The 15,654-nt window shown below is 36.8% G+C and overlaps 1 protein-coding gene across 4 annotated transcripts in view; it reads right to left on the reverse strand.

The window, feature by feature from the left end:
* Window positions 1–8,058: 8,058 nt before the first annotated feature.
* mr (anaphase promoting complex subunit morula) overlaps window positions 8,059–15,654 on the reverse strand; it is a 33,760-nt gene continuing 26,164 nt past the window's right edge. For 2 of the 4 annotated variants that reach the window (XM_069822637.1, XM_069822622.1), the window contains 3 exons: window positions 14,153–14,308; window positions 11,366–11,593; window positions 8,059–11,023 (listed from right to left, as the gene is read on the reverse strand). In XM_069822637.1, coding sequence (XP_069678738.1) covers window positions 11,387–11,593; window positions 14,153–14,308 — 363 coding nt within the window. In that variant the 3' untranslated portion in view covers window positions 8,059–11,023; window positions 11,366–11,386. Of the gene's footprint in view, window positions 11,024–11,160; window positions 11,594–14,152; window positions 14,309–15,654 lie in introns of those variants that run through there. The other 2 variants (XM_069822630.1, XM_069822645.1) reach the window with 2 other exon arrangements.

The following is a 15,654-nucleotide window of genomic DNA, read 5'->3' on the forward strand; positions in this document are numbered from 1 at the left end:
ACTCAAGTCTTTTCTTTGTGTTAACTTCAGATATCAGAGGTTTTTCCCTAGCCACTCTTCCATGGTAACCACTCATACTTAACATTTTTCTAATTGTTTCACGGTGCACAGTCTTTGAAGATTATTTTGCTAGTTGTGGATCATTTATTCGAGGGTTCTTATTAACTTTCCTGATGATCAAACGTACATCTCTGTCTGTTAACTTCCTTGGTTGCCCTCTCTTCGGCACATATTCAATCCTGTCTTCATTCTCATATCTTCTAATTATGTCCCCGGCTGTACTCCTCATATTGAACATTTCGGCGGTCTATCTATGTGTACGTCCCTTCGCATGGTGAAAAATAACAAGCTGTCGTTTTCCAAACTAGTATTCTTGCCTTTGCGCCCCATTATTACAATGATCTTGCAAAATAGGACTACAGGTCTGCAAGTGCTAACACCAAGAAGACAACTGAAGCATACCACTCCCACCACCCTTCACTGTGCAATGCTTGCAGACGACATAGTAAACACAGTGAAAAGGGGACCGTATCACACTGACCGAATATTAAAGTGTATACATTTTTTTTTTTTAATATTTAAAAATACAAATTATATGATATATATTAATTCTGAATCAATAAGTGTTTGCTCAATATTCTTCTATCGTGTGCTTGAATTTATTAATTACACTTTTTTAAGTTCTTTGCACTTACTGACTCAAGTTAGAAAGTAATGAAATTTAAAGCCTGGCCGAATATTAAGTTGAGTACCTGTATATGAAATCAGTTGTGTAGATTAATTTACCGATAGAATCGTTGCTCAGGATGCGCCATAGGAGGCTGTTTACGGTGATGAGATGATGGAGATTTGTTGGGACGCCATAGGGAAACCGGAGCTCCCGGAGAAAACCTGTTACCTGGCCACAGGCTTGCCAAATACAAGGTACGCCAAGGATCGAACCCGGGTCCACAGGATTATAAGTCCATCTCTCTAGCCACTAGACCACTGTAGCGGCTGTATTTGCACGGCAAATCGTTTCATAATACCTATTAACTTAATGGCACAAATTATGCCGTCATAATAGAAATCATGACGTTTTTGGCATGGTAATATTTCTATTTACTTTTTAACTTCGCTCTAGAATATGTCATTAGGAAAGTTCAGTATAACACAGAGGGTTTGAAATTGAACGGGTTACATCAGCTGCTTGTCTCTGTGGATGACGTGAATATATTAGAAGAAAATCGACAAACGATTAGGGAAAACACGGAAATTTTACTTGAAGCAAGTAAAGGGGTAGGTTTGCAAGTAAATCCCGAAAAGACAAAGTATATGATTATGTCTCGTGACCAGAATATTGTACGAAATCGAAATATAAAAATTGGAAATTTATCCTTCGAAGAGGTGGAGAAATTCAGATATCTTGGAGCAACAGTAACAAATATAAATGACACTCGGGAGGAAATTAAACGCAGAATAAATATGGGAAATACCTGTTACTATTCCGTTGAAAAGCTTTTGTCATCTAGTCTGCTGTCAAAAAATCTGAAAGTTAGAATTTATAAAACAGTTATATTACCGGTTGTTCTGTATGCTTGTGAAACTTGGACTCTCACTTTGAGAGAGGAACAGAGATTAAGAGTGTTTGAGAATAAGGTATTTAGGAAAATATTTGGTGCTAAGAGGGATGAAGTTACAGGAGACTGGAGAAAGCTACACAACGCAGAACTGCACGCATTGTATTCTTCACCTGGCATAATTAGGAACATTAAATACAGACGTTTGAGATGGGCATGGCATGTGGCACGTTATGGGCGAATCCAGCAATGCTTATAGAGTGTTAGTTGTGAGGCCGGAGAGAAAAAGACCTTTGAGGAGGCCGAGACGTAGATGGGAGGATAATATAAAAATGGATTTGAGGGAGGTGGGGTATGATGATAGAGACTCGATTAATCTTGCACAGGATAGGGACTAATGGCGGGCTTATGTAGGGCGGCAATGAACCTCCGGGTTCCTTAAAAACCATTTGTAAGTAAGGTAATATTTCTACAGTACTAATACAATTATCATTCATTTTAATTTCCACAATTAGCTAATTTTATCCAATATACGCAATGATTATTTCGATATTTAATTAAATTTAGCTTTATTCACCGAAATAGTGAAGTTTATTTTTACTGCCAGTTATTTATCAGCGCCTGCTTAATTTACGAATACAGTAATAGATCTAAATAAATTATATTACATTCGTATTGCGTTCTGCCATTGTAATGCAATGCTATCGTCTTGTAGCCTATATCTATAATCAGAAGTGGATTGATTTGATTGTCTTAACGAGATCTCGAGCCTTATACTTAGGCCGTTTAGGCCCGCTGTACGCCCTACATGTTATGATTGTCTAACATGTTAGTCTGACCATATCCAAATTACGCGTGGTCTAAGGCAGACCATTCAACACAGCGTTTGCGGGCTAGGGAGCCTGGATACTGTCCTGTGTCTGCCCAGGGAGGACTCCATTCCTCTCTGTGGTGGTGTATGAATGCATGCGAACATCAACTCCTCCCCTCGTCTGTTCGATGATATTCTTCAGGCATTGCTGGATTATGCGTTCCGTCAGTCAGTCAGTCATATGGTTTGTGCTTAACTGTTGTGAACAAGAATGAAGAGAAGTGCGTCGACAGTCGGTTAAGGATTTAACCCCTCTTGGGAGGTACTATATCTTGATTCTTGTTCAATCTGATGACAACAATGTTCAATGTTTAATATGCCATATCAATGTACGGGCAAAAACGTACAGCATAAGCGTCACTTTGAAGTTAAACATTGATACCCACGCATCGGCGAAGAGAGGAAGACATTAATAACGAATCTAAAGGCCGAAATGCAGTCTTCTTACGACGAGATACATATTATATTATCATTTCAACTAATTAAGTACTCTTAAAGGCAATAGGCCTATAATTAAATTATAGTAAGTTTATTTCATATAGAGTGTTAGTTGGGAGGCCGGAGGGAAAAAGACCTTTAGGGAGGCCGAGACGTAGATGGGAAGATATTAAAATGGATTTGAGGGAGGTGGGATATGATGATAGAGAATGGATTGATTTTGCTCAGGATAGGGACCAATGGCGGGCTTATGTGAGGGCGGCAATGAACCTCCGGGTTCCTTAAAAGCCAGTAAGTAAGTAAGTAAGTAAGTTTATTTTGAACTGTTGCCAACAATGTTTTAGAATTATTATAAAAACGTTTGTTAAACTGTTAAAAGGTTTTCTATCCTTTTAACTATGTATGTACTTTTTGTACAGTGACAATGTCATTTTTTTTAAATTTCATTTTCCCTTTCTTTCGCAGCACATTGAGCCAAGTTCCGAAAGAGCTGTCCATGCAAATATCGCCAAAAGTAGCGGCCTTTTACGGATGGAATGTTTGTTAAAGAGTGCATAATTTCAACTTCAGAGATATTGTGTCCTTCCCTGGTGATGTTATTTGAGTCAATAAGTTTCTCTCTACAATCTCTCGCCACGTGCAGGAACTTGAACATTTTTATGACGCCCTTTTCTGTAAAAGTTGAGCAGGCTCCAGTAAAATTTCAAAGAGAACTGATAAGGCTTCAATGTCACACAATTTTGAAAGATAGATATTACAATATTCCAGGCGCCCTCATTGCGTTTTATAAGCATTTGGAACAAAAAGAGTTCCCGCGTATCCACGCATTGACATGCAAGTTAATTTCCATGTTTGACTCTACATACCTTTGCAAACACATATTCTCAGTCCTGAACCTGAATAAGAGTAAAACTAGGTCATGTTTGTCCGATTTGCATTAGAAGCAGTGTTACGCATTCACTCTGCTAAAACAATTTTCCGTGACATAGTAACTAAATTGGTGAAATCAAAGAAATGTCAGGTGACTTCCTAACTACAGGAAAAAAAGGGCAATTTTATTTTGTTGCAATATTTTATAAAGGCTGATTGTTGTAATTTTTGGCGTGTCTCCAGTGGCGGTTCTAGCTGCTTAAAACGGGGGGGGGGGGGATTGGAACAGAAAGCAAAGGATGTCCAAGTGCAAGAACAATTTAAAGATTGGCCAAAGAGTATGCAAAATTAAAAAAAATAAATAAAATAAAATTGTAATTTCGCACTTCTTCACAGAAGCTCCTATACTTCGCATTTTATCGCGGATTAGAAAACCACCGTAAGGTATGAAATTTCCTCTCCAAGGCACAATTACGTGATTACGTCGCATTTGAAAACTTTTCGCATTTATCGCGACTGCTAAAATCTACCATCTCTAATAATTATTATCAACGACAAATATTATGGGGTCAGAAAGACCCCAGATAAGTAGCATGAAATAGTAGAATAGTTAAGTTGTGAGGGTTAATAAATTGTAAAATTTCAATAAAATTCGCTTTATTATTATCTATCACTATCGTCATCCGAAACAATTTCGCGATGGCCTCTAAGTCTATGTACAGCTACTTTCACTTTCCAGAAAACTGTTTCATTTTACTATTGAAGATTTATTTGCAATGGCGGCTCGTGACCAAATTATTTTGCGGGGCACAACTTAAAACACTGATATTGGATTAATTGAACCCATAGGTTCCTCACTACACGAACATAGGCTTGCCATACTGAATAATTGCTGAAAATTTCAATAGCAAAATGTAAATATAAAGAAAGCATATACCGGTACACTAACCTTTCTATTTATAGATGAAGTTCATTCTTCGATCCTCAGTTCGAACAAATACTTCGATAACTCGCTGGTTGAAATTAGGAATCAAACGCACCATTTTACTTTCAATTGAAAGCATTGCTAATGCCGGCTAATGCTGTCAGTCTTTCTTGGCGCGAACTCTGCTGTCGAAATCTAATTGCCTTCCAATTAGTTCACTAACTTTATTCATATTGAAATGAACAAGTACACAAGCACACAACGAACATTAATGTAACTAACTTCACACTTAAAAATAGAATGGAAAAGAATTATTAATAACACTAAAAAAAAAATAGCCTATCATAATTTTGAATATAGCTGAACTCTGTGGCGGCTCGTGAACTTTTGGATTGGGAGAGCTGCAGTAGATTGTGGTACATACAAATTTCACTTCTTGATACCATTACTAATAAGTATGGGACAAAAATAAATGCACTACATACCGAAAAACCAAAACTTCCTGATTTAGTTGGGAGATGTCTGTGGCATCATTTGCTTAAAAAAAAAAAAAAAAAAAAAAAAAAAAAAAAAAAAAAAAAACCGTCGATTTCAGTCTGAATTTCTGATCGGCAGACACTCAACTTGCAATCTACCAGTTCATTCTGAATTGTCTTAGAATTACCTTTAAACACTGGCATGTTCCAAATGATTTTTGAGAGGCTCGTTTAGATTACTCACGGACTGTAGCAACCCACGAAATACACCAGGGTTCTTCGAATCGTTTTTTCATCATGTCCAGTAAGGGGAAGTTCATATTGGCCACAAAATTTGATTCAATCAATATTTTTAAAAATAATTTCACGATTTTTTCTCACTTCTTGATTATGCTTGAGAATGTTTGTTCTGTTCGTTTCACTTAATTGCGCAGCAATATTAGTTTTGCCTAACATAGCCAATGAAACAACATTTTTCAGGTGAGACTGCGAAGATTCGTGCATTTTGCTTTTTAGGGGCAAATGTCCTAAATGTGTCACACCACTCCTAGTCCATGCAGCATCACCACCGAAGAGGAGGCAAGGAAAACAAAATACAGATTTTTTTTTTGTTCACATCCACGTAACCACAAATGCTTAGCGTAAATATCATTGTTATACTTCCTTACATATATGCACTATTTCAGCTGGATGAAGCTGGAGTAAGATTTAAGTCGAGTAACGGACGACCATTTAATTTCACTTCATTACATCAATCTTCTCCGCAAGGGAAAGTTGAGAAAAATAAAATTAATATTCTGTAATTCACACACACTCATGCTTGCAAATTTGCACTGGTTAAGTTACGGTACTAAGACGTCACACCAAAGTAACACTCATATACTTACTGATGGTCAACAATTTTCTAAAACTGGAAAAGAAGTCTCTTTCGTATGTTACGTGCTATATCAAAAGGATTCTACTCGTGCAATCATTTTGAGTTAAGGCAAATATTAGGTTCTGCTGGAGGCTGAATATATACGTAATAATAAGGCAAAAGAGAATATTAATTTCGTTATATTAACTCAATAAGATTCTACAACAATAAGTATGTGAAAAGAAAATAAAAATTTTGTCATTAAGTTTCAAGGGAATAGAGAATCCATTTGACGCAGCATTACAATAGCGGTGTGGGAGGGGAGGAAAGATCTTCCCTTGTAGCCTGGCTCTGCAAGCCACTGCAGCGAAATATGGGTTTTAAACAGCGGCAGTTTCCCTCTGCTTCCCTTCACCTCTCTACCCCCGACCAAGCAAGACACACACCCTGTCCCACCCTGCAAGGACGACTTTGAATGCAGTATATCAATTCCAATACAGTCGACGCGCAAAAAGATTATGCATAAGATAATAGTACATATTCCCGGCCAGATGAAATATAAAGCAATTTACCAATAAAAGCTGTAACAATTCTTATTTTCCTGTCAAAGCAGGGAGTGCTGTAGCTCCGCAGCTCTTATGGACGAGCCGCCCCTGGCTGAACTTCTATATTAACAATGTTAAACGGTTTAATTTTAGTAGCTAAATTAATCGAAAAACATAGTAAAGCATTGCCTCTGACATGAAATATAGCAATTATAGTAACTAATTTAAAAAAAAGTCGCCCTCTGTAGCGCAGTTGGTATAGCGCTGGCCTTCTATGCTCGAGGTTGTGGGTTTGATCCTGGCCCAGGTCGATGGCATTTAAGTGTGTTTAAATGCGACAGGCTCATGTCAGTAGATTTACTGGCATGTAAAAGGACTCCTGTGGGTCAAAAATTTCGGCACACCGACGACGCTGATATAACCTCTGCAGTTGCGAGCGTCGTTAAATAAACCATAATTTGATGCACTGATATCAAATGGTTCGTCTATATTAGAAACATTTGCACTCACCTTTAGGCCACGGAGCTGGGGAGTATCGATGCTTTAATACCACATTGAGGTTTGTCTGCATTTGAAAAATTTGAACTTGCATTTAAGTCACAAAGTTGGGGGGTGGGTTTAAGACATTTTGGTTCACTGGCTTCACATACAGTTTTATCGCACTTGCACTTATCATGGGAAAAAAATTTCAAAATATTACACTGTTTAGGCAAATGCAACTAATATAAGAAAACTACTAGCATCAGTGACTAATCATTTGCTACTGAAAACTGTTGCGAAACGACGAATTCTTTCTGTGATTGTTAGAGTAACTGACAGATATTTTGAATGAAGACAGCATTGTTGGTTGTATAGAAATATCTAAAAATGTTGACTGTGGTGCGCATGTACTGGATACACTATCAGAGACTTTGGTACTATGCATGTTAAAAATATTACGTTTAAACTTCATTTTGTTATATTTTTTAAACAGAATAAATAAACTGTATGTCAAAAATAGTATATCGTTATCTTAATTCCAAAACTTCATATCTCGCTTGGATGTCGATTTTCACTTTTTGCGCGTTTTTTAAAGTATATCACAGATCCATCTACTGACAAAGCAGTGAAGCTTAATTTAAAATACTAGCGCTAATATTGGGCTACATCGAAACCACCTAATTTCTTTCTCTGTGAATACAGTTTCAAAACGCGCAAAAACTGAAAATCGACATCCGAGCGAGTTACGAGGTTTTGGAGTTAAAGTACCGATATATAGAATAAATAAGACTTTAAAATTAATGTGAATTATTAAATTCATGAGTTTGCTTTATATAAAGTAAGTAACCAATATATTCAGAAATAATTAAGGAATTTTAAAATAACTAATTCATTAAAATGGGGATCCCGGTCCTCCCCCCCGGCCCCTGGCTAGAACCGCCTCTGCGTACCTCTCTCTCAGCACTGGTATCCCTCTCTTTCCCACTCACACACTCACTCACACACACACTCTCTCTCTCTCTCTCCTCTCAGGGGCTCACTGACTTCGACACAGCTCCCATGAACCCAGAGCTGCCATGCAGCATCACGGTGGTCTAGGCTAAAACTTAACCGTCGGCTTACTCACCTCTACCTTAATCGATTTGTGAAATGAAAAACGAAAGGCACAAACTAAGTTATACAAGGTGTTTCAAAAGTAATGGTAAAAAATTTAGGAGTTTGGAGTAAAAACGAAGAAAAACAAAAAAAGTTCCAGTAAACATGGTTCCACAAATTAACCGTTTATGAGATAATGCCATTTTGTGCTGATTGGGGCCTGCCAAATACTAAGTACTAATTCCAACAAAAGCAGTGGCAATTTTATTTAGTTTACCAATCACGAGACAATAAAATTCATAATTTTGGCTTCAACACCACAGAAATGTGACAAACATACACAAAATAAACTTTTTTTGTTTGAACAACAGTAAAGTTTATGAATAAACAAGGTAATACAGTATAGTATGAACACGTTACCTGAAGAATTTTACAGCAGGTGTTTAAAATGCTGACCATCCACTTGAATGCATCTCTCTAGTTTTCTCTGCAAAGACACAAGAATACGCTCGAGCAATCCTGGGTCATTCTTCACTTGCTGGAAGACGTCAACAAACCGATGCTGGAATTCTTCAGGTGTGGTGATGTCTGCTGTGTAAACTAGGCTTTCTGCATAACCCCATACACAAACATCCACAACATTTAAATCCAGTGATCTAGGTACAGGTTCTCAGCTACCTATCCACTGTTCACCATATTGTCTGTTTAGATATCATCTCACGCTTAGAAGAAAATGAGATGGGGAGAGTGCAGCATACATGCTAAGCATGAATGTTGCTGCTTTATCTTATCCTGCCAAATAAAAAATTGCATTATATTGTATACGGTTAATTTGCGGAACCATGTTTACTGGAAATATTCTAGGAGCTACCTCAAACTGAGTACACAAAGAACAGCAGGGCAGCTGAGAAGGGGGGGCAAAGGGGGGAGTGCATATGGGCCCGTGAGCAATAAGGGCCCGTCAGATGAAGTGAGTCTGATTACTTCTTATTATCATGATACATACAAGTACTATAAAATTTTGTAAGAACATTTGTTACATAAATTTTGACATATTAACTCTACAATAGTAGAATTAATACAAATTACCACTTCATATGTAAATATTCGATTTTTATATAATACAATATTGTTCCCTGCATTAACGTTCACCGACACGACACTTGAAGGCCCCGGCATTTGCCTGAACTATGTTCCTGTCACTTGTACAGAACATGTACAATTATTTATTGGCTTGTCCTTTTTAACTACCATCGCTGGCCCACCACAATATAGCAATATGCTAGTGGACGCTCCAAAACAGAATTCGCAGGATCACATTTCCTTTTCAGTACATTGTATGTTTAGTGTCGAAACTTTCGTCTTTTCGTTGTCGTTTGTCTAGTAAATTCTGTTCATTAGTGTTACCGGTTATAGTTTAACTGCACAATGGATAAGTACAGGCATAAGTAGGGAGCTGAGAAGCACAAGGAGAGACAGAAAAAATTGGAAGATATTAATTTGGGTGCTAGACTGCGTGAAAAATATTATGAAGACATTTACAAAGAGATCAGTGATGAGCCGAAATATTTAAAATCAGCCTCTAATTTAGGGCCAACTCCACTGAAACCTATGAATCTCCTAAATAGTCTGAGGGAATTAAAACTGGACAGTTTATTTCCAAATATTTGTATAGCCATTAGAATATTCTGTATAATTCCTGTGACAGTTGCTGATGCTGAAAGATCCTTCAGCAAAATGAAGGAAATGTATTTAGATAAACAATGTGTCAAGAACGACTGAGTAACCTTGGCCTCCTTAGTCTGGAGAGCGAACTTGCTAAGTCTTTAAATTTTGATGATATAATTGATGATTTTCATCAGTGAAGTCAAGGAGAGTTGTTTGTTGATGTTGGACTGAAAGTTAAAAATTACAGGTGTTTAGGAATATAATATATTCTGCTAATGTGAAATTTTGCTAAAAGTTTTCAATGTAATAAAAGTGTATCTTTTTAGGTTCGTATCTGTGTATGGGGTTATCTTTTATTTATTTTGCAAATAATTATTATGGTTAGAATAACTGGTAACTTGTAATTGGTACTTTTTTCAACGAATTCTAAATTCTAACTTTTTTTTTCCGAGTACAGTATTGCATAGGGACCCATAAATTCTGTCAGCAGCCCTGAAGAATGGTGTAATTAAAATTCCACTCGTTGTGAGGAGACTGCCAGTAAATGCGTCCTGGACCCTATTTCACGAAGTGACGAGTGTGACAAAGTGACAGGTGATGGAGGAATAAGGGACAGGTAAGTATGGTTTGCATTTCACAAACATTTTCGTAGGAGTTGTCAGTATTCATAACCTGAGTGACAAGTACACAAGTTGAAGCATAGCAAGGGAGGAAAGCTTCCCAGTCCACATTTTCCTTCCCTTCACGCGCAGGTAGGTTTCACAAGATATCGAATGCCCCATATTTTGGCGAAATGAGATCAAGGATTCGCCAAGGATTACCTGTGACATTTGCCTTGTAGTTGGAGAAAAAACAAAATATCACCAGGTAAATAGTTCAAGTGGGATTCAAATCCATGCTCCTGTGCAGCCTCAAATCAGAAAATCAGCTCCCTACTTGTAAGCTAGGCTGCTGGCACTAAGGTTTTTCATACAGCCACACTGTATCATATAGGCAGATAAAATATTTGTTTAATTTGCTTTGGCAGAGTGTACACAATTACCGATAATAAAATGGTTAGAGAATCAGTTCTACTCTCTAGAAGAAGTACATTTCGTCGTATCACTGCAAACAACAACAACAGCAACAACAACCACCACCACCACCGCCACACCTGCTGCCACCACTATCATCCTCATCACAATTACTGTTCCTTGATGCAACACTTATTCACTTCATCAATCTGGTTCACCACAGGCATCTAAAACAGTAAAGCCAACTAAATATGTGACACATTGACCCTACAGACATATGTTTAGGATAGAGCATCATGGTCTATGTTGTCAGTAGTTAATGGGAACATACTGTAAGAGTAAATAATATATTCTAGGAGATAAATTAAGTTAAATTCATATTAATTTTTATTTACTATGATAAACCTTAAATATAGCTTACATGCTTGCAAATAAGTTACTTTCTTATACATTATATACATAAATTAATACTATTCTCACACCATATTAAAACAATATACAAAACAAGGTTTATATTCCAGTAAACCCCACAATACAAAGCTTGCATACAAAATCACGACATAACTTACCAAGTTGAGATTAAGTAACATTCAAGACTTTGGAAGACGGTAGAAACCTCCACTGAATAAGAGCTTGTGCTCTCTAACCTTCCTGTCCAGGAAGTGACGCAGTTCTTGAAGACTACACTCAACAGCTGTTGGCCCTTGAGATGCGAACATCTTCAACATTTGATGTATTCGTTCCAGTGGCATTGAGTCCAGATTTGTTAGCATTCCAACAATATATGACCAGAAAACCTAAAAACAAAGTTTGCCAGAATATAGCTTTTAGTGACAACTTTGTATGTAGACTGCTGAGTGGGACATCTGAAGATTGAAGTGAAGTTATGCAGCCCTGAAATCAGTGGCGGCTCCTGCATATTTCTTAAGAGGAGGAAAGAAGTTAACAGCGCAAAATGACACCTTTTTGAGAGAAACATGCTACAAATTAGCCTACATGCATACATGTAAGACCAGGTAGTGTTAGGGTTGGCCTTCCATTTTGTATAGAACTAATCTGTTTTTGTAAACTGGGTTTCCTAAATTGTCCAAAATGTAATATGTTTTCACTTTCATTCATTGTTGAATAATTGCACAAATTAACAATTACAAGGAAATTCACAACCTCGGAGCATTTTTCATGCACACTACAGCATCACAGGTAACTGGAACCATTTTACGGAAATGGGAATGAGAAATAATCTATTAGGAAAGTGAGAACACTGCACCTACCCATGTGGTCTGTGGCAAATGTACATTTTACAAGTTCAGTGTCACATGCTTTTGAAGAATGTCAGTTCTTGTAAAGTCATACTACCATTATTGTTCAAAGCTGTGGTGTCCGATTAATTTTTTATGTTAAAAATAATGTAGTTTGGAGTACTTTCAATTTCAAATATATTTGTACAAAACTGACAACTTGGTTGTTGTCCTGTATAGTAGATAATGAATGGAGGTGAATTTCTGGGGCCAAAAAGATCTGCGATACTAATGTAGAACTATTTCCTCTTTGTTTTATATAAATCCAATTTCAACTTTCAGATATCCTCGAAAGTTTCAAACCATGAATAGTAGCTTATATAAAGTGCAATGAATGATATATTTTGATTTATAATTTTAAAAAAGTTTATATGGTGTCTTTCATAGCTTTGTGTTAAAACTGTTTTTATTGTGTCTCCTCCTAGCTGACGTGTTTCAGTCTGGTTGAATGCAGTATCGTTAGATGGCAGCGGTAGCAAGCTTGCTGCAAGACTAGTCGGTTTCTATTTCCTGCCCATGCGCTGATACAGAGGAGGATCTTCTCCCTATCTGTTCATTTACTTGCTTTAAAACTCTGCTTCTTTCTCTGGCGGTTAGCATGCTGTTATCTATGTGTGTTAACTGCAGTAAAGAAACAATCTCGCATCCTTCTCACAGTTTTCTAGCAGCACATGAATGTGTGTCGTTTAAAACTCAATCAACCGAGGTTTTCTTATAGCTATGAACTTAAAAATTATCGAATCTTCCTCGAATTTCAAAGCATATATTTCATTTGGTATTTACTTTCAAAAGAAGAAAAATGTGAGGAGGACATTCCTCCCTTCCCTACCCTGAGGAACCACCACTGCTTGAAATTGATGTCACTCTAGGTACACTATATAGGTATATACAAATTGGCTGGTTCATAACAAAAAGTATCCTACCTTCTGTTTCACTTCAAGAAATGAAGCCAGGTATTACATTTGTACATTACAGTAAACAGTTGTCTCATACTTAGTTTTTTTTTTTTTAAGTTTATCGTAAAGGTATCCTTACAGTTACAGAGTCTGAACTTGTACTAAAGTATTAACTAAATGTATTGTAAATTCTTTCAGTATTCTGCTTAACAGTGATGTATCAATGCTTGCCAAACAGACTCCAGTAGTGGCTGATACACGTAAAAATAGTCATGAGTAGACTTCGGATTTTAGGTAAAAACCTATTTTAATCCTTAAAAGATAGGTTCATAAAAACTTGCAAGTACACGTTTCATATAAAACTATGCCTAAAATTGGTATTTTAATAAGCACCTAAAAATGCCTATTTTGGCGACAAAGCCTATTTTGACCTATTAAGTATATTTTTCTCTAATAGGTCAAAACATTTATTTTTGTTTCGAAAATTTGTATTTTAAATTCCAAATGTGTTCCTGGTTCTGTTGGAAATAAAGTACGGGATAAACTTGAGCAAGTTCTGCAGAGAAACATACAACTGAAGGACCTGTGTACTGCCTCAGATATCCTAGCAGGGAAGAACACGGATTTACAATGTAACATTCCTGTCCAACTAATGTCAGAATTGAAATACACTCCTGTTACTTCAATGAATGTCGAGCATTCATTTTCAGCATACAAATTTGTGTTGAGTGACAGACAGCATTGCATTTTAGTTGAAAATTTAGAAAAAGTATTAATGATTTATATAAGCTAATTATGGACATTAACAGATAAGGCTTGGTAAAAATTGATTATATTTGACTTGTTTGTGTACTCAATTTATGTATAAAACTTATTTTTCACATTTAAATGTTTAGTTTATGTATAATTAGTTAGATATTTGTTGTTCCTGTACTTTTAGTAGTAGTGGTGTAATGGTGTATAAGCATTTAAAATTATTGAATTCTAGAAATGAATTCCTGATGATATGGAACATGTTTTCAAAGAAAACATTTTTTGTTAGAGCCTATTTTCAATTCTTTAGAGACTATTTCCTATACTTTTAAGCCTATTTCAGGCACCTACAATTACATTTTAATGACCTAAAAATCCGTACCCTAGTCATGAGATCTCAAATGTCTACCTGTAACTCTTCTTCTCTTTGGTCATGAGCAGATGCCATGGCACTTTCAGTCTCTTCATCTTCACAGACCATGTCAGCAGGCACTGGGCACTTGGAACGGGTGGCACTCTCTTCAACCAGAAGAAATGAATCAGTTGAAACCTCCCGCAGCAAGCCCTGTAATACAAGTCATGTGCTGGTTAAGAAACTCAAATATACCATACTGGTCCAAATCTAGTACGATTTTTTTTTTGCATAAAAACAGCCATATCAAAAAACCACACACATGTTATAACCACAGCCTAGAGGGTACCATTTGCTAAACAGCTTTCCACACAGGCAACCTGACAGGTCAAAGTGGAATTTCCTCCTCTTCCAATGGCACAGCCCTTAATTTGCCGTTATTAGCCATGACATTATGATAGGGTTCATAGATATTGCTAGTGCTGACCACTTAGTGCACTATCCAGAGTGCACCACAGGTGGAGAATCCATATTACATTCGTAATGAATGATGAATAATTTTATTGTTGAAATGTCACAGGGAAAACAGAGTATCCAGAGAAAACCCCTGTGCTGGCTGGACCACGGGCTTGCTCAACATAAGTTATAAATTCATGATAAAACGTGGAATTTGAACCTGGGTCCCCTGGTCCCCTGGCTTATAAGCCCCTTGCTCTAGTACTGAGTCACTATGGCAGTTTCAAAGTGGAATTTGTGGTAACATAGTGCTTGGTGGTAGGCTGTCACAAGGCACTTCTGTTTCCCCTATTGGTATTTCACCACTGGTCCATTAATAATAATAATAATAATAATAATAATAATAATAATAATAATAATAATAATAATACTAAATAATAATCACGTACTATTTAGTTTGCATTCCAGATGAACAAGGGCAATGCCTATGATGGCAAAAAACTACAGCATCTGTGTGTCACTAATAGATGGGGGCATTTGCTTGAAAGACATAGAGTCCCTCGATAATAATTGAATGTAAGAGTTCAGACAATGAACACACTTCTTCTGATTGGTTACATCCAACCATGACCTCCATTCACATACAATTAGTAAACCTAAGTACACATATGATAAAAATAAATTGGGTTGATGAAAAAGTAAATTCCTCATTATATCTAATGACTAGACTCTAGAGAGCCACCGATGTAGCTCAGTTGGCTAAAGAGTTGTGCTGGGGCGAGGGTTCGATTCGCACTTGGACTGATTACCTGGTTGGGTTTTTCCCCAACCATAATGCAAATGTCATGTTATCTTTGGCGAATTCTCGGCCTCATCTTGCCAAATATCATCTCACTATCACCAATTCCATCGACGCTAAATAATGTCGTAGTTGATACAGCGTCGTTAAATAAACAAGTAAAAAAAAAACTCAATGAGAGTTGAGATGTTGATCCTGTTAACAATTACAATATGTAACTATTTTATAGCACTGAAAATGGAAAAACAAATCCCTTTGGAGAAGTTTCAACAAACTGGGGTTCCTCTACATTGATCTCTTATTA

The sequence above is a fragment of the Periplaneta americana genome, chromosome 1, assembly GCF_040183065.1.
Source record: "Periplaneta americana isolate PAMFEO1 chromosome 1, P.americana_PAMFEO1_priV1, whole genome shotgun sequence".
Classification (NCBI taxonomy): domain Eukaryota; kingdom Metazoa; phylum Arthropoda; class Insecta; order Blattodea; family Blattidae; genus Periplaneta; species Periplaneta americana.